The sequence below is a fragment of the Metopolophium dirhodum genome, chromosome 7 (genome assembly GCF_019925205.1).
Source record: "Metopolophium dirhodum isolate CAU chromosome 7, ASM1992520v1, whole genome shotgun sequence".
NCBI classification, from domain to species: domain Eukaryota; kingdom Metazoa; phylum Arthropoda; class Insecta; order Hemiptera; family Aphididae; genus Metopolophium; species Metopolophium dirhodum.
The window spans coordinates 6,988,795-7,015,443 of NC_083566.1; the positions used below are offsets into that span (position 1 = coordinate 6,988,795).

General features: G+C 28.9%; 1 protein-coding gene across 1 annotated transcript; it reads left to right on the forward strand.

The window, feature by feature from the left end:
* The first annotated feature begins 1,983 nt into the window (after positions 1 to 1,983).
* On the forward strand, positions 1,984 to 26,431 carry LOC132948344 (uncharacterized). Its single transcript, XM_061018772.1, has 2 exons — positions 1,984 to 2,150; positions 25,761 to 26,431. The coding sequence occupies exon 2, from the start codon at positions 25,772 to 25,774 to the stop codon at positions 26,429 to 26,431; it is 660 nt and encodes a 219-aa protein (XP_060874755.1). The 5' UTR covers positions 1,984 to 2,150; positions 25,761 to 25,771.
* Positions 26,432 to 26,649: the final 218 nt, after the last annotated feature.

A 26,649-nucleotide genomic window follows, 5' to 3' on the forward strand; every position in this document is an offset into this window, starting at 1 on the left:
ACCTTATATATAAAATGTATCAAATTTCAACATTCTTAAAGCGGAATAGTAATTTACTTTATACCAGATATTACACAAATTACATAACGTCGTTTAGAATGTTTATATGTGTTTTTTAAACAAAATATTATGCCTACCAGTTTTATGTTTGGTTTAGCTGTACAAGTGTACAGCTAGCTATAAATATTATAAATGTGAAATAAATGATGTATGGTATGCTAGAGATCTCCTCAACTATATTTATTCATTTTTTATTACGTTATTAATGATATGAGCATATGGCATACTAATATTTGTACACTTGTGCATATAGTATTCCGTTAATTTGTATAATTTTTTAAGATATTTTCCTTGATCATCAGCATCAGTGTGTGTATTTTTGAATTGTATATAATTTCTAGTTCCTACTAACCTCTGTCTTACGTGCACCTATGTATATTACTGTGGATCCACAAAAATTCTGGAGAATACCGCCGAAAACCAGTTTGTCCACAATGTCAAGTGTCAAGGTACACGCCTATGCGCAAAATTGTGTTCTTCCACAATTGGGAGTATATATTATATTCTTTACATAATTACGAGATAATAAAAATAAAATAAAATTGCATGTACACAAACATTGCAATTGTCACCTCAAAGCAGTATAGTAATAATAATAATAATAATAATAATAATAATAATAATGCCGAGAATAATAAAAATATGATAATAACCCAAACCGATCTCTCACGGATGGTAATGTGTTATTATAATAAATGATAGGTACTTTAAAACCAACTGTGAAATCGAATTTATCGTTTGAATATGGAAATCCAATTTCCAAGGTTGAGCTAAATAGATTTTATCCATGGCTAAATCATCTACGTGGAATTCCACAAACTCTATCAGGTAGAGCTGAATATTCTGATAATTATTTTAATATCATACACCTACCCATTATACCCATCGACAAAATTCATGGTTTGCTGTTTGGTGACCTTTCCAATTGACCAATAACATAATGATATATAACTAGCTAAACAAAAATTGTAATTCTCTATGCACAATACTAATATGTAGAAACCAGTTGGTATATTACTTATTGATTACAGTAAAAATAAACAGTACAATATTAGTGATATATAAAAATATGTTTACTATAAAATATAAATTAACAACTAAATAGTTTACAGAAAACATAATTTATTTTGTATTTGCGTTTGTCGTTAATCAGCCCTTATACATTTGTTTTAAAACAAAAATGGTTTGTTAATTAGGAACCGATTAGAAATCTTTTTAGTATAATCTAATAATCTATTATACATTGTAATGTATGCACAATGCACATTGTACCTAATCTACAACTGTTGTTAAAAAATATTGATCACGTAAATTTTCTATTTCTCGTTAATTTCTGTAATATTCTTTGCCTGTCTGATGATAAAGTGAACAAATCTCGTTTTCATTCAATTTGCATATAGCACTTCTATTGAAAAATTACAACTTGGCATCCTTCAAATCTATAAATTATAACTTGTAAATGACACACACCTAACTATATAATATGTGATTAGAAGGTATAACATTTTATTCGTTTAACTTTCAATTATCGTATGCATTTTAAAATGTGTTTTACATAATATTTACACTATAAATTACGATAAAAAATTGTCAGTTTATTGTGACATAGTTTTAAGAGGATGTCAGCGACTTAGCGCACTGTTTATTTTTCTCTCTGACCCATGAAAACATAGACAAAATGCATTCACCCAAAATAATTTTTTTTTACACTTTTGTTTATTTATTTAGAGTAAAATTACCTATTACAAAAATTATAGAGAACAACATTTTTGAGGGTATGATATAATAATTTATCTAAATATTGTCTAAAAAACCATTTAAACATAATTTATATTTACAATTTTTTTTTTCTTTTGGAAGTCGAATAGAAAGTAAATTATTAATAAAATATAAAACCCATATGTCAAACCCGCAAAAATATTATCCTGTATCATTTTTGTAATTGACGATTTTACTCTAAGATTACTCGAAAACCATAAAAACGATTTTACGTGGTAGCGTTGAAGCGTTTTACCATGTTGCGCGTGGATCTGAGAGAGAAAACAAATATTGCGCCGACATCATCTCGAATACTTACGAAACAAATGTTGGTGAGTGAATTTCAAATTCTTTCACTCGTGTAATTACTATCTGATAATCTAAAATTTATATTTTTATCAAACTAATTTGTACTTATTGTAGTTATTAGGTACCTATTCAATTTTTAACCATAGTAAAATGTAAAATTCTAGTACAACTCTGATAAGTATAACTATATCGATAGGCAAATATTATATATATATATATATATTTATATATATTAATTATTCAATTTATAAATGATCTTTTTTTTATTGTTGAAATTATAATATAATCTGTGTGAAAGTCTTGAGTTTTAATACAAACCAATTAAAATATTCAGTTTTCATGAATCAATGTATTATAGTTTATAGATACTATTTGAAAAAAGTACTTAAATTAATACAAATTTACACAATAAGATATAACTACGGTATATTATATGTTTTGATAATGCATATATACATTATGGCACCAATGATATAATATAGTAACATAATAGCTATGAATAGATTTATTTCTAATACATGTATAGGTACACACTACTTACTAACATGACTTGGCAGCATTTAAAATTTACCGCACATTAATCATGACTTCCATTTTCAAAATGTTAATGCTTACATATCCCCAGTTATATTATTCGACAAATTAGTAATTAAAGTAAAATAATTATAATGTCTGTGATGTGTGTTTGATCAATAATCCCAGACAATTTTCCATGAATCATGGTGATATAATTCATGCTTGTACTTAAAACTTACTGTAATTATTTAGATACAAACATCAACTATAATATTATATATTCGAATGTAGGTACATTAATAAATAGTATGACGGAACACTTTCACTAGCGATAAATCGGTATATTAAAAATATATCACGTGGGATCTATTTTGATGCTAATTTAAAGTTTTTTTTTTTTATATATCAATAAATTATTTAAACAATTTTTATTCTTATTACACATTTACCGATTGGTAGGCTTTGAAATGAACTGAATTAACGAAATATTAATACATGGTAGATGCATGTACATGCGATGTAGACACCTATTTGAAACATATACAATATTATACAAAGGTGCCATTTACGATTAATAATACCAACTATTATTTTATTAGCTATTATTCCATATTAAGTACAACTATTAATTGTTTAACATTTTTTTGAATGTTTGGCCGAACAATTGAAATTATCTACACGATGCATATTTTTTAGCGGTCAATTCCATGTAAAGGAATTAAAATTAAACATAATTATAGTACCTACTTACAATAATTGTATATCTCCATAAAACCCTTATAAATTGTATAAAACAATAACATTGATAGTTCCTTGTGAATATAGGTATTTCAACATAACACGAATATTTATTATTTACAAACATTCAGAAACTATATTATAGGTTTCTTAATATTTACCTATACAATTTCAATGTAAAATTACAATGTATAATTTTACATTGTATAATTACAATTTCAAAATATAAATTAATATCAATATTTCATCACGATAATACGTCAATAAATATTGTAGTCTTAAACTTTAAGTAGGTACAATGTAAGTGTAATGTTTTTAGTGTTTTTAAAGACGTGTGCTTGGAAATTGTATAACTTTTATAAACGAAATAAATAAAGACGAAATAGTTAATGTAATACACCTAATAATATATTGATAAGTTATCTATTTTTCAAATTTAATGTTTTGGCTTTCACTGTTCTGCTTGAATGTTTTTATTTAAAATTTAATATCAGGGTCTTAATTTTGTTTTAATAAGAAATGTAATTATTAATTAATTAATTATAGTCTATAATTAATTTACTCGGAGCAGTCAGTCCTAAAATCTAATTTTTTTTTTTTAGTTAAGGCTTAGACATTTAAGGTCATTAGCCGGAAGGTTACTTTTTAGTCAGTTATTACTGCGGGGGAGGGTACGGTTTGGGACACGTATATAGCGAGGATTTGTCACTAAAAACCAGGGTGGTCCTCCATCCGGGAACTAGTGACGCCGACCGATGCTTGACCTCAGAGCACGTTAGTGACTGAGGCCAACCACCGTGTCTTCTAAAATTTAATTACAAGTATAGAATTAACATATAATAAATATGAATATCGACGTGTATACCTAATTAACATTTCCTAAATAATTAATTTATCAATTTATGACAATAAGTATGTATTAAATTTGATTTTTTCATATCTTAAATGTAATTGAATAATTATATCAATATTAATAAGTTTTTAATTTTTTTTGATTGCTTCAATAGTATGATTTTTTTATTTAAATTATTATAATTTTGTTCTAACTTTTCACAGAGGGCTAGTTCAACATTTAAGTTTTTATAATTTAAAGTATTGATTTTTTGACAAAACAATTTAATTTTTTACTTCTACTTCAAATAATATTTAAATTTAGTTTAGATGAAAACTTTAGCAGGATACTTGCAGGATACTTGCAATAAAAGGTATAAAATAAATATTTAACAAGTTAGTTAGTTTGTACAGTAACATAGCCTGCAGTTATAATATTTTCTTTCACCAAAATGTATATACTTTAAACCTTATAAATAATAAAATATTAAAGTCAATCTTGTATTATTTATTTGAGTATACCATTGTAATATTATTATAGCTATTTACTTATTATTTCATTGAATGATTTATTTATATAATATTACATACCAATTGTTTTTAAACTATTATACTTTTAGTGTAAATATATGAGTTATGATTTTCATGATAGTTTAAACAACTAGAACATTTTTTTTAAATTCTCAATATGTTTAACATATTTTTTGATTCTTATAGATAGAATATAGTCATTAATATTTATTAAATTTTAGTCGCTCATCATGTAAAAAATAAATATCCCCATAAATAAACATTATTAAATAGATTTTATGATTATTTCAGACTGCAAGATATCGTGTACTAGCACAGCCATGAGCTATTACTAATTTACTCACTGAAAATCCCCTTACTAAAGTTGCTGCATTATAAATTCTTGGTGCTTACTGCTTAGATCTAGGAGTCTATAAGAAAGTTCTTGATGGTATGACAGTCTATAAGGAGTATTCTCATGGACGTGCCAGGTTTCAATGCATTATTAATGATTTGAACAGATACACTGGCATATTATAGAGTTGATTTGAGTATTTGACACTGAAAACAGCTATTATGTCATTTGTAAATGCTGTTCTAAGTTATGGACAAGGACAAGAAAGTTTAATTCAGATTGCATTTGAGATATGAATTTCTACAGTTTGGGCTTAAGAATATTATTAATAAGTTAAGAGAACATGTGAATCAGACATGTATTTCTTTGAGATGGTTCGTAATGAAGATGAAAATGAATTAGCAAGACAATTTTAACAGGTTTTTAAAGTTTTTTACTTGACGAACATGTTTTATTTGTATTTTAATTACAGGAGCCAGTACATACTCGAAGCGCTACTTCTGTGTTTGGCTTACTACGCAGAAAATTAAGCCGTTCTCCAGCATATCCTCACTTCTTTTCACTTTTCCAGAATTTTTTATTATTGTCCTGTAAGTAATCGAATAATACACATCTGATTAGTCAAACATAGTTTTAATATTATAGTTGTATATGGAATAAGCCTTTCACAGTACTGGCTTTTGTTTGGTCGTATTGTACAATAGATTGGTAAATCTTCAAACTGATGCTGGTGCTAATAATGAATTAGTATTAGTGTCAAAGATAATATTAAACTGTAAGTAATTAAGAAAATAGTAAATGGAAATAATTCGATTTTAGTTACTATGTTGGTTTCATAAGATTCATGAATTTTGTATATACTTTTGGGAGATATGGAAGCTAGTATTTTAAGGTTTGAAGAAAGTTACATCACAGGATAACATGTGAGTAAAGGGAAAGAATAAAGCTAAAAACAATATTTACTAATAAAAGATTACCAGATTATGCTTAAGTTAATTTTAGCGTGCCTTCTATTCCTATGCCTTCGCCACCACCACAACCAATGACTAAAATTTGTGTTCCGATTCCACCTCCAGCACCACTTTAAGCACCACCTCTAGTTCTTGCTCTTTTTTAGCAAGTAAAGCAGAAACACGGGCATTTGCTCTTTCGAGTTCTTCGGTTTTATATTAAGCAGCATCATGTTCTACTTCTTTAACTAAACTGCAACAAAACAACTATGCATGAATACATAGCAATAATATTATAATAAAGTTATGTTCGACAAATTAGCATAGCAACGATTATTAATTGATTACTTATGGGGCAATAAAAAAAAATATATAACAATAATATTATAATAAAGTTATGTTCGATAAATTAGCATAGCATCGATTATTAATTGATTACTTATGGGGCAATAAAAAAAAATTTAATCCAAATAGTACTTAATTTACGAATTTTAAGACTAAAGACAAACATTTTAATTTTTAAACAATGCTAAAATTTGAAGGAAAAAAGTTTTGATTTCACATTATCTATATTTCAAAAATACGTAGTATCGTAACATAATTCATGGTATTTAAAAATATTTTGATGGTTTTGTTTTTAATGTTTAACTCAAATTTGTATTTGTTTTTCATGAAGTTATTAAGAAACTTTTATATACACAAAAATAGTAATTTATTTTTCTCTGTCAACCACGGCTATCCACTAGAACTAGATACCTAACCGTGGTCTAAACCCACCAATTTTTACACATCAAACCAAAATCTTGTGTAAACTTTCAAAAATGTAATACAATATCACATAAATGTTTTCTTTATTTATTTATGGCCAAAAGTGGCTCTTAGAATTGTACATTATAGCCAACGTCTTTGAGTCTAGTATACAAGAAGACATTTATTACCAGGATCGGAGAAGTTGAAGGCATTATAAAAATTTTGATGCAAGTTTCACGTGAAGTAGAGTAGACGTTAAAGAAAACTATTAGAAATTGTGTTAGAACTCGGAAACTATGTTATGAACAAAGAAGCAAGAGGCTATGCACGGGGTTTTCGTTTATCATCTCTAGACGGACTTACAGAAACAGAAGTTCAGTTAGACCGGCTGACTGCGAGGTTTTGGCTCACCAATAACGTCTACCACAACACCATAGAATAATAGTATGTTCTATGACAAGACTTGCTACTCGTCGGTTCCCCCCGCGACGGTTGGCACCATCAATTGTACCGACCACCGACCATAGTACCGTATAGTGGTCCGTCATGGCTTAGCGTCCTTCTCGGCGAGGTGCGAGATTTGTCCGGTCAAGACGTTGCGGCGTCGGCAAAAGGCCCACCATGAATCATGATAAAATAATTTATCATGGGCACTTGGTCTCTGCTCGTCGTCCGCTCGACATGTATAACACGTCCGTGCTCACGCTGTGTTCTCACGCGATAAACTATGCGCTCGACTCCGTGCACCCGAGCTGTTCATTACAAAGTGCCACACGGACACAAATTACGCCCCTGCTATGTTCTGCGACCGACCGACATTCCCACGTCCTACACACAGCGTGCCCTAGACCGTTCGCTTATATTTTAAAAGCCTCACGAATCCTCTCGCGCGACGACCGACACGCGTAACGCCACATCGCGCCGAGTGCCGACTATTGGACTAGGCTTGTAGAATAATATAGTTAAATGTAATATAACATATTGATAAGTTATTAGATTTTTCAATTTTCCAATAGGCTATAGATATGAAGTTGGCTAAAGTAGCAGTTGGCGTTTTTTATACCTTGGAGTATCTACAATTTATAGAAGAAACACATACCACGCGTGTGTGAAATTGTTACTGTGCATTAAGTCGATTCGGTAGTTAGAATATAAAGTATAGTCATATTATAAAGTATAAACTACTGTTCAGTCAGTATTAGGGTAATGTGCATTAATTATTTAATATAATTCACGAAATCTCATTAACGATAGCCTATTATTAACATAATAACCGGCGATATAAAATATTTTCAATTTGAATTTTGAATGTAATAACTAACAAGGATGATGATAAATAATAATAATATTATACTACTTAAAACACGTTTTAGGGATTTTCAGGAATTCGTCTCGCTAATGGATCAAGACAGTAATAATAATAATAATAATAATAATAATAATAATATAACAAATAAAAAAACGTATTCTTCGACTATTGTCTTCTCCAAACGAAACCGATAAAAAAAATGGTCGTTGGCCGAGGACTGTACTACATTGCGTGTGTATATACACCTACCCGCTACAACATACCTATATGTATACAATTTATATATTATAATATATGTATATACGACGTGAGACATTATTGTACGAGATCCAGCCCGGCCGAGACAATGAATAAATTGCACGTGCACTGGTTGCACATTATTATTATTATCATGCAGACGTTGGAGGTTTTTTTCTCTCCCTATAAAATATATCCTCTGGATGGATCTGCCCACAGCCGCCGACGCAGTGGCCACGACTGCGCGGCGGGCGTGAGCGAGACGAAGAAAGAACAGAGGCGACCACCCGCGGCTATACCTGATAATTGTTATAATATTATTATTATTTGGGTAAATTGTTACAATTTCCGTCATCACCACTACTACCACTATACCAACCAATGTTTACCGGATACCAATGATAATGTATATAATATTATAATATATAATCCCGACATTCCGTCTGTACGCGTTTTCTTCGTCTCTTGGGGATGGGTATGCGTGGAATCATGACGCACGCATCGCAGATATTATGTCTAAGTTGCATATGGACTAAGACCGAACGTGATTTGACGGACTATTCACCACCATAGTTTACACTTTATAACACTTGATTATTGCGCATTATGTACGGGTTGAATGAATAGGAGAGAATTTCGACTAAAACCGATAGCTTACAGAGCTTAAACTTTCAACAATTAACGGAGCAGCAACTACTATGATCTCTATATATATGATTTTGGTCGTTAAAAGCTTATATCACTAACTATATTATAAGCATATGCACATGTATATATTTTATACAAAATATAAAAATAAAAATATGGCACACAAGTTTTGGAAGGTTGTATTGATTAGGTATAGTATGTAGTTCGCTAATTCGTTTAATGAACGTTATACGACTGTAATTATTATTATCACAACACTATATTCTGTGTCAAACCAAAGATTTTCAAGACAGTCGAAATATGACGTAATTATTGATAAAATAGTAGTGATATACATTTTCGAAAATAAATAAAATATGTTTTAAGTCTGCAAATTCGAACGTTCGTACGATGTTTAATGTGTCGAAGGGGACGCATTTTAAATGGTTTCATAATCGGTTAAGGGGCCTGAGTTCCATTTCGTCTCCATCACTCGCTCTGCTTTTTGACTGTCCACCCACTACATACCAAACTGTACATTATAGTTATTTATGACTGTTTCATTAAAATAACTTCAATATTACAGTATATAATATACCTATATGGGTACCATACGTAATCCAAACCGGATCTACAATCAGTGATCAGATCTGCGGCAACGAACGGTTCGGTCCCGAGAGTATAAAAACAAACGATGTACAAGAATTAGTAGTGGCATCCTACCTATATTATAATATTGTGCGTGCGTGTTTAATCTGATGTTTCGTATGTAATATGGTTCAATGGCCATCTTCAGAGTTGTGTGTTCACTATATTATGCCGCGGCTGCGGGCGTCATACCTATACCTATGTCTCGTACGACTGCGAACAGAGCGACAGACCAAATAAAACTTCAGGCCGAGGATAACTGCTGCAGCTATATTATAGTCACAACGCTGCTCATTTATCCACGCGGTGCTCGTAAAAATGAAATAAACAATCATTTGAAAATAATCAAACAACAACAACAACACGTTTGGTAAAAGAGGATTGCTATTGAGCAATACCTACTAAAAATATCACGAAAATAACTCATCATGAGTTGTACATAATTTGTTCTACATTGACAGGAATGGTGTTTATGATGGTTTTGCAGTTGTCTTATTATGTCATGACGACTGCAGTTAATTAAATAGTTTTAAACGCACGGCGATGATAATTTAAACAGTTAATTAAGATATGAGATGAATACGTTTAAATTACAAACAATTATTTGTACCTGCCCAATGTGCGCCGATTACATTCGGTTGAGTGGTTTTCGGGATGCGTAATACGGAAACTCCTTAAACTTCAATTATTTACGTGTAGATAGAAATAAAGTTTGTACAGAATAAAACATATACGATATACCTTTATGCCGTTTTTAGTTTATTTGGATCACATACGCGAGAATTGAAATTATTTAAAATATACTTTGCAGACTATATATTATTTCATATTATAGTGGCTACTATCATATATGACTTTGATACTATCGCGAATATTTGTATAAGTTTTGTTGAATAATACAATATCATTAACTTTTACAGATAATATGGGACAAGAGTACTAGTAAATAATATTACATAGTTTAATTTTACAGTTTTTGCCTAGATGGGATAGCAGTTAGTTAGGTACCTATGTAAATTATACTCAACGCGTAGAATTAATTTTAAATGAATAAATAAACTTTTCACTTCATGCTGAACTAGTGAATAAAAAAATACTATAGATAAATGCCTTTTACTAACCTACACAATTTTGAATACATAAATTGAGGAAATAATGTCTAAGGTGTAACATTATAGCTTAATGAAATTTATTAGTGAATGACATTATTTATGGACAATCGTATTATTCGTACGTATTACTGTTAAGTAGAAAAAAATATCGTAACGTGTAATAATCGCAGAATACATTTTACCTATAAGTGATTAAGTCGCTTTAAACATTTAAATTCAAGGTTTGAATAAGGTAAGGATTTGTATTTTCTAATGAATTTATATTATAATATTCTATGGTAATATTATCATTACCTAATGATAATGTTTTGTAATATCTATGGGAAACAAATGTATACCAATAAATATTATTCAAATAATTTTTTTTCATAGCGTTTTAAACAACTCGCTGAATACTAAAATAATAATACTCAGTTAATATACCAAGAATTCTAGTTTAGAGCCAACACAAAAGTTGATTTTATAAATATAAAATAATATACAATATTTTGTAGTTATCAAATTAACTATTTATTTTGTAATTCATCACACGATGTTTGATCCTAATCGTTTTTCATTAAATTCGTAACACCAATCAGGTTTACAGAGACTATAATGATGAATTTCAAATTATCATCTTGTTTACAATAATTTGCAAGAAAATTATAGGTATAGCTGTTTCGTGCGTTTTGATGAAACATTAGTAATTTAAAGTCATATAAGTGAGATATTAAAATAATGACTATGGATAATGTAAGTAGGTACGAGGTACCTATTATAGGTATGTGTGAATTTAATTTTTCTAAATTTTTTCAAAACAAAAAATTTATTGAATCGTAACAAATTAACTGTTAAGTGTTGTGATAGTATTATGTATTCATGTCTACGAAACTAAAGCACGTACGTTTTATACATAATAATGGGTGTAGTCGTTGTCCATTGCCAAGTTTTGAAGAACTACACATACCTATAATATTGTTTCGTTCATCATCATTTTTATTACCGGTGGTGCATTTTAGATGTTCGTTGTACTGTGACGCCCACACTAATTTTCCCGGAAAAAATGTGTAAAGTTGCTTAACTAAAAACTCACCAACATGGATTTTAATCTCATATGACTGGCGAGGAGTGGAGTGAGTGGTACGCGAATGTAATGAGAAACTGGCCGTGGTAATACAAATTGTACACACGGACAAAAATAATTATACATAATAATATTAGTATTTACCTAATCAATTATAGGTACATACCGTGCGGCACTCGGATAACAAATTTGGCTCCCGACATATTATTTTATTATTGGCATTGCTTGTATTATCACTGTCGAGCAGTGTTGGGAATTATCTAGATAAAATTATCTAGATAAATTATCTAGATAAGATTTTTTGAAAAAAATTATCTTTTAGAGTATCTAGATAATTATGTTACGATTTATCTAATGTTCATCTTAGATAAAAAATTGGCTTATCTAGATAAATTTATCTAGATAAATATTATAGTACCCCTACAAAATTATAAAACCTAAGTTACTAAAGTTCTTAAATAATATAAATTATTTATAAAATTAGAAGAATGTATATTTCTTGTTATTATTGTCAACGACGGTATTACGATAATACGAGAACCTATGTGCGGGCATGCACTATACATCGTTCTCTACTAGCCATAAATCATGAGCTTATTACAATTAATTAGGTATAGGTTTATTTCCCCATCCATTTTAAAAATAAATTAAAATTAACTTCGTAGAAATGAGAACGCACCAGAACGCTGATGAAAACCGTTTGAACCTCTGATAACGATGCGTCGATGCGCGATGCAGTGCGTTTTTTGAAATAGTATTATAGCATATTATTTCATAAGACTAAATTTAAAGTTAAGACAATTTAGATCAGTACCCCTTATAGACCATAGTCCATAGTAGTATAGTTTATTACCCCCTCAATTCTCATCGACCATAGTAGTATAGTTTAGTAGCCTCATATTTTATTTGATCAGTTGATTACCCATACCATCATAATTTAATATATGTAAATTTATTATACTAGGTAATGTTCAGTATCTAAAAATACATAGGTAGTTTTATGTCTTAAATTTAAAAAATACAATATCATTTTGCTACTTGATAGTAGCACCTTGCTACTATGGCTTATATGGTCACAAATCCTATATTTTTGACTTAACAAATCAATTTTGTTATTACATAAAATGTATCACAATTGAAATTTACTTTTCATTATAGTTAGGTATATTAAATATATTTTTAAAATAAGTATAAAAAATAATAACCAAAAAGCTACGCCTAACTGATCTAAGTAACTTAAACAAGGCTATATTGTATACAGGTACTAATATTATTATTATTATTATTATTATTATTAAAATTATTGAAAATATTTTTTTTTATTAATATTTTGCAGTTGTAATTTTATAATTTGTATTTTGTTTTATAAACTATGAAAAATGTTGTATTCAATAATAAAACAATACGCTTATATTTTAGCATTCAACTATTTCTTACCAAACATTGATTATAATGTAATATTTACTATTTATATGTTTTTTAAATATTTAAGGTGAAGTTTATCCTTTTTTATATTGGTTTAATATGATTTACAAGTGGCTATAGCCTATAAGTGCATACAGAGGCATTTGACAATATTTATTTAGAACCAACTTTTCCTCGAGATAATACAAATAAATAATTTTTTACTCGATTAGTTTGTATTAAAATGTATAAATTATTAATAATTCATTATTGTATGCATTTGTATAACTAAGTAGGGGTACAATTATTAAAGTACCTATTAAAGAATAAAGTGTCACCTAACAACATAGTTTTGAACATTCAAACCAATACCAGTATTCCAAGTATTGGTTTAAATGTTTTGGTGTTTCATTCTTATAGCTATAATATTCAAATAGTTACATTTGAAGGCTCAATCCGTTGTTATTATAAATATTATGTCATTATATTAATATATATCTAATATTACAAAAATACTAAAAAACATTAAAAATAAGTGTAAAAAAATGATATTTATCTAGATATTTATCTAGATAAATGTATTGTTGTATTTATCTTTATCTAGATAAATTACATTTATGTTATCTTTATTTTTATCTAGATAATATTTTGTTAAAATTATCTTATCTTATCTAGATAATTTTTTAGTTATCTATTCCCAACACTGCTGTCGAGAGCGCTGACATTATACGCACGTTTGTACATAATAATCATAACAATGTATTGTAATAATGTGACGTACATAGCTCGTTTATCTGCTGTGTTGACGTTGAGACGGTTATTGTTGAGAAGATGCGTATTATAGTGCCTACTATTAGTAGGCACCGATATTAAACGGACTATTTTCACTTGTTTCTTTGTAAAATAAATACAATAATTTGTGTTTATCTACACAATATTACATTAAACTTAAATAAACATAATGGTTACGTCTGATATGCATGCGCTTCCGGCTGGGAACGACTTGGGCCCGAAGCGATGTTGTCGATTCTACGACAATGGCCACCGACGGACTTAAGTCGATTAGTCTGCAGATTACTGCGAGCTAATTGCCAGTTTAGGGGTGGGACAAAACTTTGAAGTGCTCTACTCGTATTTATAGGAACCCTAGACTCCTAGCGGCTAGCAATGACGACGTATAGGTGATGCGATGTATTGTTTTTGGACTGAGTAAAATATATTATATGATTTATATTATAAGCCAATTTCATTCTAATATTAAATTAATAATTAATTATGACGAGTAATACCGTCCACGGAAACAGTGTGTCTTAACTTTTATGCACTAAATATTTGGAACTAACTATTGTATTATTGTTTGTGCGTCGTACACCGTGTTGAAGCTATCTGTATTTGGGCTTGCTACATCAAGTTTGTTCAAAACCAAATACACATTGATATAAGTTATAACTTACATACATAGGCAAAATTAGACTGTAATAATAGACTGTAATTAGACTGTCTAATAATATGTAAGACAATAAACCGACAAAAAATAACGAAAACACAGCCAGTGAGTATATTTTTGCGGGAAATCAATTTCAGATTGTGTGAAACATACGGCTATAATTATACCTACCTAATACTATATCATCGTATCGTCGGGCCACTGATTAATAATGACTATACTAATAAGTAAGCTACCCGTATAATTACCCAGCATTAATACCCACGAACCTTCCAGCTTCTTCTTTACCCGTTAAACGTCTACTACACTTAAACGAGACACGTAGATCAGACCCGTCATCATCAGCATATTATTAATATTATTATTGTTATTATTATCCTTATTATTATTATTATTTTATCGTGTGTACGGTAACGTCGCTGTGTAAAAAAATAACGTCCGTGAAGTTAGCACCCCACTTTGAATGAACTTCAGACCAGTGGCAATATTACATTTTGTACAATCTATTTGCAACGGTTTGTAACGAAAATTTTGAAATTTGCAACACCACTCGTTGTCTGCAGGAGAATTCGCCAATTCGATTTCGGTTGGGGATGCCAAATTCATGCAGCACACCCACATTCAGTAAACAACTGACTTCAAAATCAGTTCCGATGTTTAGCAACGCCAAGTTTTGTTAAGGGTTCCAAATATTAACGTAGAATTATTATAACCATTTTGGGTTAATGACTTCAACTAGCCTTAATATTTTTCAATGCATTTGCAAAAATGTGCATCAACAATTATTTTGAAATTTTCATCTCACCCTTACCACGGAAAAACCAATCAGTAAAAACTTTATGCATTTACGGTCCTAAATAAGTGTTTCGACCATAGTAAAAAGAGACACGTGAATGTGTAAAACTAATTATATATATGTTCATAGTTGTTTTTTGAGGGAATATAAAATGAATATATGCGTGCGCAAAATAAAAAGTGAATTGTATTGCTGGTTCTATATAAAATTAATTGGAACCGATTCATAAGTGTCAAGTTGAATGATACATGCCATATGTTATGTTTAAGACTTTAAGTAGATCACATTTCTTTTACATTTAAATACATTATTATATTATTTATAACTTTATAGTGTTTCTTCATAATTTTTGTAACCACAATACGATCACGAATGTCGTGGAAAATTCCTACGACAAAACATAGAACGTAAAATAAATCATTGTACATTATTACATTTTTATATTCATTTTATATAATATAATATATTAATATTATAATCTTTTTTGTAGCATTAGTTCTAGATTTGATGGAACAGTTTATTCACGAAATGTTTGAAAGTTAAAATATTTATATTATGTAAATATGTAATACGCGTGACTCTTTATAATTTTTTAAACAGTATATTTCACGCTCAATATCAAATATATTTAGACGGTTTCATAATATCAAAACATAATTTGTTGTGCAGAACTATTTGATACTGTTGAGTGTAGGTAGTAGTTCTGCATACGGAACTGTAAGCAACGCAGATAAGAACTTTTTTTTTAATTGTTGAGATTACATTAAAATATGTTATATATATGTATGTTGTTTAACTTCATAGTTATAAAAAATATAAATTTATAGATTCACTAAACATGCTTATAGTGCTCGCCCCCCTCTTTATCTGCTATTATTTAATAAGGCTTCTGTTTAAAATTTTGATTTTTTGCAATTACCTAAAGATCATATTTCCTCCTAATACTTAGACCTTTTATACCATTAATAAATTGTAGAGTGTCCTGTAGGCTATAGTGATACAAACTTCTTATTAAAAATAAGAGCCAACCCTTTTTTTTGTAAATTATTAAACACGTGGTTTTTGTTTAAAAGTTGATGCATATAAATTGAAATTGGAACGAACAGTTTTTGAGTTATTAAACTTCACATACTGCGGATTACTCCTTACTGAAGAATTATTACTCTTAATAATGGTTTTCATCATCAAATATAAAATATATGTATTATTTAGACTACTCAGTCTAAAACCTACTTATTACACTCCGGTTTTTAAAACATAAAATGCTTATATTATAATTAATTATGATAATTTTTAAATCATCATAAGTACTAAGTAGGTTTGCATACCTATGAAACTATTATCATGGACTATAATTATTAATTAAAGCTTAATAATTTTGAGAAATTACTCGTTCTAGTTTTAACTTGTACACAATATATACCAGATACCTACATGATACGTCATCATTTTAATAATTTTCTAAACAATTGTTTAGTAAAAATGGGTAGTTTTCATTTGAAAAAGAAGAAAGTTTATATCGACACATAAGTCTTAATCGGTATAAAAAATATATCATAACTCAAGTATAGAACAAACCTTCTCTATAAGTATCTGGAAATTTGGTTTTTAAGTAAACTTAAAAATTCCAAACTTCAGGGTTTAAATAAAAGCATTACTATTGGATAAAAGTGGCATGAGCAGGCTTGGGGTGGATCACTCTGTATTATAACAATATACATTTTTAACCGAGTTTTAGCTGGTTTTTTTCAATCTAAGCTTAGTTTTCTTATGCGATGATATGTGATTGCTTTTAGAAATATAAAGACATATGTTTTGAGTTAAATTTCAGTTATGTTTTTATTTTAAAAAATACTTTGAATTTTTAATTTTGACTTTTAAAAGTACCAACTAGATTTTCCTACCAGAAAATATATTGAAGTTAATTATCATAGCATTTTTATACTATAAATCATGTATACACGAAAAAAAACATACACATCGTTGTGGAATCTATACATTCATCATGCCACTCAGAATTTAAAATACAACAGGAATTTTTAACAAAATAATTACCTATATTATTTTATATTTATCAGTATTTAATTGATTAAAGTCACGAAAAGAATCAGGAAAAGATATTTAATCGTTTTTTTAAATCTACATAGTCAATGAAACAAAAAATAACAAATAACAAATTATGATATAATCTTATTCAAATTATATTTTTTTAAAAAACAAATTATGATTGATTATATTATATTATATATTTATCTAATTATAAGTAATTATTGTATTTTTAAATACTTAAAAACATACTTAATAATATTTCGTTAATGTCGGAGGTAAAAAATTTTATATTACATAATACATATACCAATTGCTAAAACATTAATAAATGAATCATATGCGAATAAAAAATGGCTTTCAATATTGATTACGGAAAAAACCGTTTTTTATTTTAGGATAGATTCTATTATATAAGCTTATAGGATTAACAGAAAAGAATAAGAATAGTAGATGGTAGTAAATTATGTAATACATATCAATTATTATTAAACTCGTTGAAAAAATTTGCGTTAATGTAATTAAGAAGTTGAACTTGTACTTCTTAACGGTCATAATGGTTTTATTTTTTACTGAAATAAAGTTCAAATAAAATGACTATGTTATGAAAGTATGATAATCTGATTTAAGTCATTCTATCATTGGAAATCGTGTCCTATTTAGTTGATCTAAATAATTAGATAAATTATAATTATAAAATCAACAACCTTTAAGATTAAGACAATGGTTAGGTTAGGCAACCGCAACCATGATTAGTAAATAGTAGGTAGGTACCTACTTATTGAATGTTTATCATAATAATTTACATTTATCTGAATAGTTTATATCTATAAATAAACGGATCAAATCATTAGTAGGTACTTATATAGTAGTATAATAATAGATAATATAACCTACCTATGTAAATTTCTGTATGAAGCATACATTTATTGTATTAGACCGGATTTTGATTATAGTACCTATAACTACTACCTAGGTATACATTAAAATTCACGAAGCAATTAAATGACGGAATTAATATAATGCAATAAGTTGTATTTCAAAAATATTTTATAGTTCGTTAGTTTATATTTTATGCGTTATAAGCCATTTATTTTATATTATAATAATTCTGGATTCCATGCCTACAGATTTTGTAAAATTAAGTCACATATGAAGTTAGGTTAGGTAGGGACAGTCATTCGAACCCATTATTATAATTCATACCCAGTTATTAGGTCGAATTTAATTTAACAATGACATATGATTAAGTTTAAGAGTTTAACTGTTTAAAACTGTCGGAGACAGGAACCTGCTTAAAGTTGCGAAAATTCAGGTACGTGGTGTGTCAGCCATACGATAAGCCAACTATGAATAAAATTAAACCATTTCGATAATAAAAAATGACAGTCAAAACTCTCACTGCTTGTAGAGTAGTCAGATATTGATAATTTATTTTTTATGAATATTATTAAATTATTATGAAAATTATTATGCTATTATTACTATTGACTTATGCTACCTACCCGAGGAATTTATAAAAAATTTACAATAAGTTACACAATTGTTTAGAGATGTAGTTTTATAACTTTATTTTTACTCTATAGAAAAATTTTTGGAAATAGTTCCTAAGTAATGAGTAAAATGTTACGGTTACTCATAGTAAAATTAAATGTACTTTAATTTTAAATTCGATTTTTGTTGTATGGTTTTAATCTGGTTCTGTATAAATTTAATTAATAATTATTGTATACCGACAACATAATTATATGTACTTCACAAAAAAAATTAAGCGCAAGCTATACATTTGTATGTGTTTAGTTTACTTCAACACTTTATCATTCAGTTCTGTTTTTTATAGGATTTAAAGTATTTGTGAAAATAATACGAAAATAATAATGCTTGGTTTTATATATTTTTTTTAGAAAAAGTGAACCTACTTATTATAGTGTTTGTGAAGTCTTTGATTTAACGTTTAACTTGAACGTATGCGAGAAAGAGTTTAAAGTGGTTTGGCTCACTTATATAAATATTTCACCCTTAAAATATGGCCTGTTGATAAAATAAAAAAAACACTTTAGGCAAATGTCCAATAGGTTTTTCGATACGGTCAACGGACTAATAGATGGGACGTATAGTTTACTACACGACGCCTTTGGTTCTTAAACAATGATCCGGTTGTACACAGACTTACGGTTGTCCGAGTTGAAATACAGCTCTATCTGTTAACATCTGCAGACGGAATTTATCATATGCGCACCGTTTTTCGTATAGTGGTAATAATAATAATAAAATAATAATAATATGTTGGGAATTCTTTCGGTGAGTCGTGATGTGTGCAGAAACGAGACAATCGCAAATCCTGTTTCTGTGTTCTTTTTTCGAATTTCAAAACTAGTTCTCGGGTCTTCCCGACACAGAGCCTGCACAGAGCCATTTGCATATACGCGTATCTGTATAGTTTATGGCATCGTTTTTTTTTTTTCCTCTTTCTTTTTTTTTTTCCAGGCTATCTGCCAGCTGAGCTTATAATGGTCTCGACCGTACAACCCGGGTGTGCAATAAAACTATAAAAGACACAGCATGTATATATAAACTACCTATATCTAATAATATATACGTGTGTATAGCATATACTGTATAGTCGCCGCAGTGTATGTGCTGTATAAAAAACACGGTAGCCATAACCAAAACTGCCGGTAGAATGAAAAATTAATATCAACGATATTTATGACCGTCCCGAGTAGGAAACGTTCTGAAAGTCAGAAGTGTTCGCATCACACACTTGGGATTATGTACAAATGATTGATTTAACAGTGACATTTTTTTTCCTCCCGAGTTCAATTTTACTATAGGATGTACCAATAGACTATTGGAAACGTATATAATCCGTCTATTTGACAAATCGACATATTTATCATTATAAATTGTCTGACTATAAATCTAAAAGAGTACAGCTACGGTATTGTAGTTTGCACTTTGTTTCATTCAACAATACTTTCCTATAACACCTATAGGTAAATAATATTTTGTATTGGTGTAGGAGGTATGATTAAACGAATCATGTTTTCCACATTGTATAGTATGTGTTATGCAGTGAAAACTGTTTGAACAGGGTTTGAGTTGAACACAAGGAATTTGAGAAAATATACTACTTAAGGGTTTTTAAATTTCATCTGAGTAGTGAGTACCATTTATAATATTATGTCAGATAGGTTGTAATAATATATGGGTAATAGCATATGTATATAATTATGATATAATCCGGCTGTCCGTTCTGAAATGTATTGAAAATTGTGCTATTATCATCTTTAATAAATAAAAATCGTTTAACTGGTTTTTGTACATATTTTACTTCTTACAGAATGTATACAAGACGGATAATTTGCGTTCAGAAGTACCAATTTTGTGTTAGTAGCAATAATAATATATGGGTAAATTTAATTATATTATTAAACTTAGAGGTAAGGAAACTATCAATGTTTTTCGATATTTAAATTTTTAAGTGATTTACGAGAATTTTTAAGCTGTTCTACACACAACCTATACCCATAAGCCTTATTTCACTTAAAATTTAAATATCTAAAAAAACGACTCGTACAAACACACATAGTATAGTTTATTAACTGCTATTACCTTTGAATTTGATGGACGATTATAAAAAATTTACCAATTTTTTAATAGCTGGTTAAATTACTCCAAAACTAAAGCTAAAACCACATAATTGGTTCTGCTGCAGAATGTAAATTTGCTATGTTGTAAGTTTGTAAGTCTGTAAGACGGAGACAGCACATGTGCGTATGTCGTCCTTATACTCAGTATAAGTACTCTAACCAGTATTTATAATGTGTCATTTAGATGCGTAATGCGTATAATATACTGTTTGAGTCATGATATAATTAACATGGGTTTCATATCATGGTTTGTGCAATATACAATTGAACAGATCATACCATTTGATTTGGCGAAATAATTTAACTAATGAGTGTACTTTAATAATTCGCGTTATGAATTACATCTACATAAAGATGCCAGGGTTATATAGCATGCTCGTAATGAATGTTTTTTTTTTTGTGGTTCAAATTTATATTTTGTGTTACAATTTAATTGCAATTAATCTGCATGTTCATTAACCATTTTACGTTTGCACACTCACACTATGTCACTGAGCGGAGTTTCTTAACGAGATGTTTGATTAAAATTATAATTAATTCCCTTCTCAAAATATTTAAGATTCGAACGACTGCCATACCAGAAATAAATGTATAAAACACAACTTTTAATTTCAGTTACCTTTGGAATAATTGACACTAAAGCCCCTTCTATTTTAGCCTTTGCAATATGTGTTAACGGAAGATATTATCATGTTTTAACATAGCTAATACAATTAAATTAGAAAGTTTAGTAGTGCCCCGAGGATCGGCGTCCTAAATTATTGATAATTTAACAATAGAAAATTACTCCCACGGTAAAATATAGTCTATTTACATTTGTATAGATATAACTAGGTATGATAGATAAACCGCTTAATTAGATGCTTATATACTTAGTTCTTTCGTCACTGATCATACTGTATTTTTAAATTTATTACCCAATTAAACATCTGATAATTTGCTATAAACTGAAATGCTCATTAGTTATTATGCTTTGAATCATAAATCATTTTTGGGGACTTAAATCTCCACTTTTTTTTTAACAATGAACTCATATAAATATGATATACCTACCAAATCAATATAGCGGATAACCACCTTAAGTAACTCTAGGTACCTAACTAACCGACGAAAGGACATTATTTATTCATCTATCAATATTATGTTATTTGCTTAAAAAAATTTAACATAATTTTATATAATAAAAACAATTATCTTATTTATTCAAAAAATATTAACTATTCCATGTAATATAATTAAAATATTATGAATATAATTCTAAATAGTATAAATTATATAAACAATCAACATAATCATAGTCAATCAACTATATAGGATGATTTTTTTAACAGTCAACTTTCCTCATCTTGATTTTATAATACCTATTAATGCATTTGTAAATATTTCTTTTATATGATTTTGAGTAGTAAAAAATATGAAAAAATATCATATATATTATTTATTTAAAACTTTAATAGTTTTTGATAATATGAGTGTTTAACTTAAATCAGAATCACCTTGTTTATTAAATTACACTAATTTTTTAACTAAAATGTCAAACAAAACTATAGTAAAAAGTCCAAAGTATTTAAGAATTATAACACTATATTTGTACAAGGAACAAAAAATAAAATTTTCACAATTTTTTCTCACAACACAAGGGTTTTGAATTTCATAACTGAAATATTTCGTAATATTACCTATTACACTTAAGGTATTGAATATTAGTGAGATAGACAGTACTATCATTGTAAATTGAAAATGATTCATTTAGTTGTATTTTATTTGAATATTTAAAATTCTTCATTACATTAATATTATTTAATGCCTAACCTACGAAATAAATTTTTAACAATTGTAAGTTGTCAATTTCAATAATACTGCCGATTTCATAAAGAAACTGATCATCAATTACACATAATAACGTATAAATTGGAATTGTTTCAAAACTATGAGCGTAAACATTAGATGTATTTTATATTTACATAAAATTACATTGATGGTCATGTAGTTTTCTATAATATGTAATATTAATAAATTGTTTCCTAAGAGTTTTATATGTTTTATTTTTGTACAAGGCTTTCGTGTATACGTGCGTTTAAGTATTTATATTTATCACACTTGATATATTATTATTTAATGTAATTAACCTTTTGCATTTATAATAAAAATACATTAAATTTAACATGGAAAAAAATAGGTGTACAGTCATTTAACTTTTTGAATGTATGAATCTTCAATCATTGTAAAAATCAGTCGATACCTATTGAAAGCAATTATTATATATTATGGCACTTAATTATGGTAGGTAGGACAGGTAGGTAGATATAATATAACTGTAAATAAAAACATTTTAGTACAGTTTTTAAAGAATAAAATTATTTACATTTTCTTAAAAAAATTGTGTTACTTAATCCATATTGTGTACCGGTAGGATACCTAATCCTGACACATATGAATAAACGTAATTTTGGAGCAGTAAAAATATTAATAATGTTCACATGGATCAAGTTTTAAAATCTTAAAAGTATTATTAACTATTATTATTGTAAATCTAATAAACTCCTCGAGTCTTTAAAAACCGAATGATAAATGAAGTAAAATTTTGATTGATTGCAATAATATTACAATGTGTAATACACCTTAAATTGGTATCTAATGTCTTATACTAATATTAAAAATGAATAAAATACTCATATATCAAAAACCCATAATAATCTTGGTAAAAATAGTAATGCTAATGAGTAAAATAATATTACAAAACTGAAAATGTATTACATTTTGTCAAGGTTTCAACTTCTATAAATAAAATTCCCCCGGACCTTGCGGTTATGGTTGTTTTTATGATAAACAATATCCTGTTCGTATTGACAACGCTATATTTTCTACAATGTATTTACAAATTACCTTTAGGACGTAAAACAATAGAACTAAAAAAAACTAGATCACGGACCTGTGGTTAATTAAAATGATGATGATGATGTGCTCGAAACAATAATGTGCTAATAAGCCTAAAAGGCTGTTATTCAAAAATTACATAATACAAAACTAGTTGAGTAAAAAACAATATAGTATATGTATTGTATATTTGTGAACAGTTTCATGTTTGTAATAATTATTACACAACAATATTAAAAAGAGAGTTGGTGAAAAAAAAGTTTGATGCTGATAAAAATTATAAAGATTTAACTGATTTTCGAAAGAAAAATTGGAATAATCAACACTGTGGATTTAAATATTTGGTTAGAATTTAGAAATTAGAACTATACCCGAATAGATTTTATCAAACATTTGAGTTTTAAAACCATCCGAAAAAGTTTTAGCTGGGCGATGTGCGCATGATATAGATTTAGACCAACAACTTTACAATTTGATCGATATTACATTATTGAGTAATGTCATTCGACAAATTCCGACCATAATAATCCATAATTATTCAAATTATATAAATATGATACATATGTGTATAGAAATATTGTGTCCATGAAAAAATTGTTTTAGAATTTTCAAACTTTATCAACAAATAGGTATTGTTTAAATTTTAAACATAGATTATTAACATAAACATATATTTTTTTGGAAACGGGTTTTTTTTTAGTTTTTTGTTATTATTTATCAATAGCGACGTTGTTAAATAGACAACCTAAAATCCTAACAAACAAGTAAGTATACTGTGTTGTAAAAAAATAACAACAATTCTTTACGAAATAAAAAAAAAGTAAATAAACTAATACGTTTAATTCAAAATGATAATTATAGTGGTTAATGGTGATTATTAACGTATATTAACTATTAATTATATTATATGGTATGTCAAAAAATCACCTTTTATCCATAGAGTACCTATACACTAGTTATCTATATTATACTTTTGTAGTTCTGTAATTATTATGACTATTATACCTGTATACTATCTACAATTTCCATTCTATAATCATCAGACTGAAGAACCGTACAAGAAAATAAGTTTAAAAAAGGTGGGAAAGTGTGTGTCACTCTGCTGTACATTAGCTGGTTACAAGTAGGTCACTGTGAAGGATGGTATTACATTTTCATTCAATGATATAGTATGATTGTATAAGAAAAACGATTCTGCGCGAAGACAGTCAATCAGCCTATGATATATTGATATAACTAGGTTTTTTTAGGATGATAGTATTTTCAATAAAGTAATTTATAATACATAACCTATTTACGTGGAACCTTGTGTTAAATTTTCAATTCTTAGTTATAAAAGTTGAACATTTTATAAATTTTTAACTAGAAAATAATTATTAAATTTTAAATTTGATACATTTTGTCGAAATTAGAACTTTAAAAACTTTAAAAAAAATTATGCCCGTTGTATATTTTTAATATTTTTAAACTGCTATTGTAACAATAGACCAGGATCCTTGTATTAAATGTTCACGCTTTTTACCCAACATATAACATTTTATTGACAATTTTACTATAGAAAAAAAATTGAAATTCCAAATTTTCCGAAAACAGCTCAAAACAAGTCAATGTTGTGGCTATTTATTTTCGATTTCTTTTTAGTTACAATAAGTAAAACATATGAATAATCTTGTTTTAAATGTTCAGACTTATTGACCAAACATACAATTTTTTATTAAAAAACAAAAATGTTTTAAAATAATATTATTTTTATTTTACATTAAGGTAAGTACATAATGTGGTGCAGCGTCACTATGAAGAGCACTTGGAATGGCTCCCTATTGATGGGGCTTCCGGAGGGGCCCAAATCCTTTTGGGCCGCAAAGAAGTTAGTCGAAATCGCCAAGGAAGGCTCCTTTCCTGGGGTCTTCGCCGCCGTCAGACGTCTCGGCGTGACAGTGGACGTCGAGATCCTGAATCTAGACGCCTCCGTAGAGGACGATGAGATTATGCAAGGCGTTTTCACAGCATGCTGTGATCTCTCCGAAAACAACCAGTACGAAGCCGTGAAAATAGTTCCCGACATCAGGATATGGCCCGTCCGGGGTGGCAGACAGATTGCCAAGGCAAAGATGCCGAGAGACCTAGCGGTCCAGATCAAACACATCGAAGTCAGCTTCTCCAAATGCCGAGTCAGGTCGAGGACCTTTCCCCCAGAAATATGCTTTAAATGCCAGAGATTTGGGCACAACGTGCGGAAGTGCTTATCCACCGAGGACAGGAGGTGCGGGGCAACCGGCCACAGCATGAAAGTCTGCCAAGAACCGGACGATCGATGTCTCTTATGCGAACTAACAGGGCTGCCCAAGTCAAGCCATAAGCCAGGGACCGGCGCCTGCCCAGCAAGGAAGTTGGCAGCCAGACAGACTACAGCTCAAGTCCCAACTACGACATAGTAAGACGCCATACGCAATGTTGTTTTTGTATTGTTATTGTGAACCCCCCTGGGCCCTGGCAGACATATACCTACCAGCGATAGCTGATGAGAGGACAGTCTGCCAGGTCAGGGGCTAAGGCCGGATGCTATTGATGTATTATACCTATGTTATATGTCAATAAACGATGGGGGCCGGGGAGCTGTAATGCAAATTGTGGTTTTCTCCACAGTTCTCGA

Bases quoted from the DNA above. Each gene is read 5' to 3' on its own strand.
- LOC132948344 (XM_061018772.1), top strand. From the start codon at position 25,772: ATGTGGTGCAGCGTCACTATGAAGAGCACTTGGAATGGCTCCCTATTG.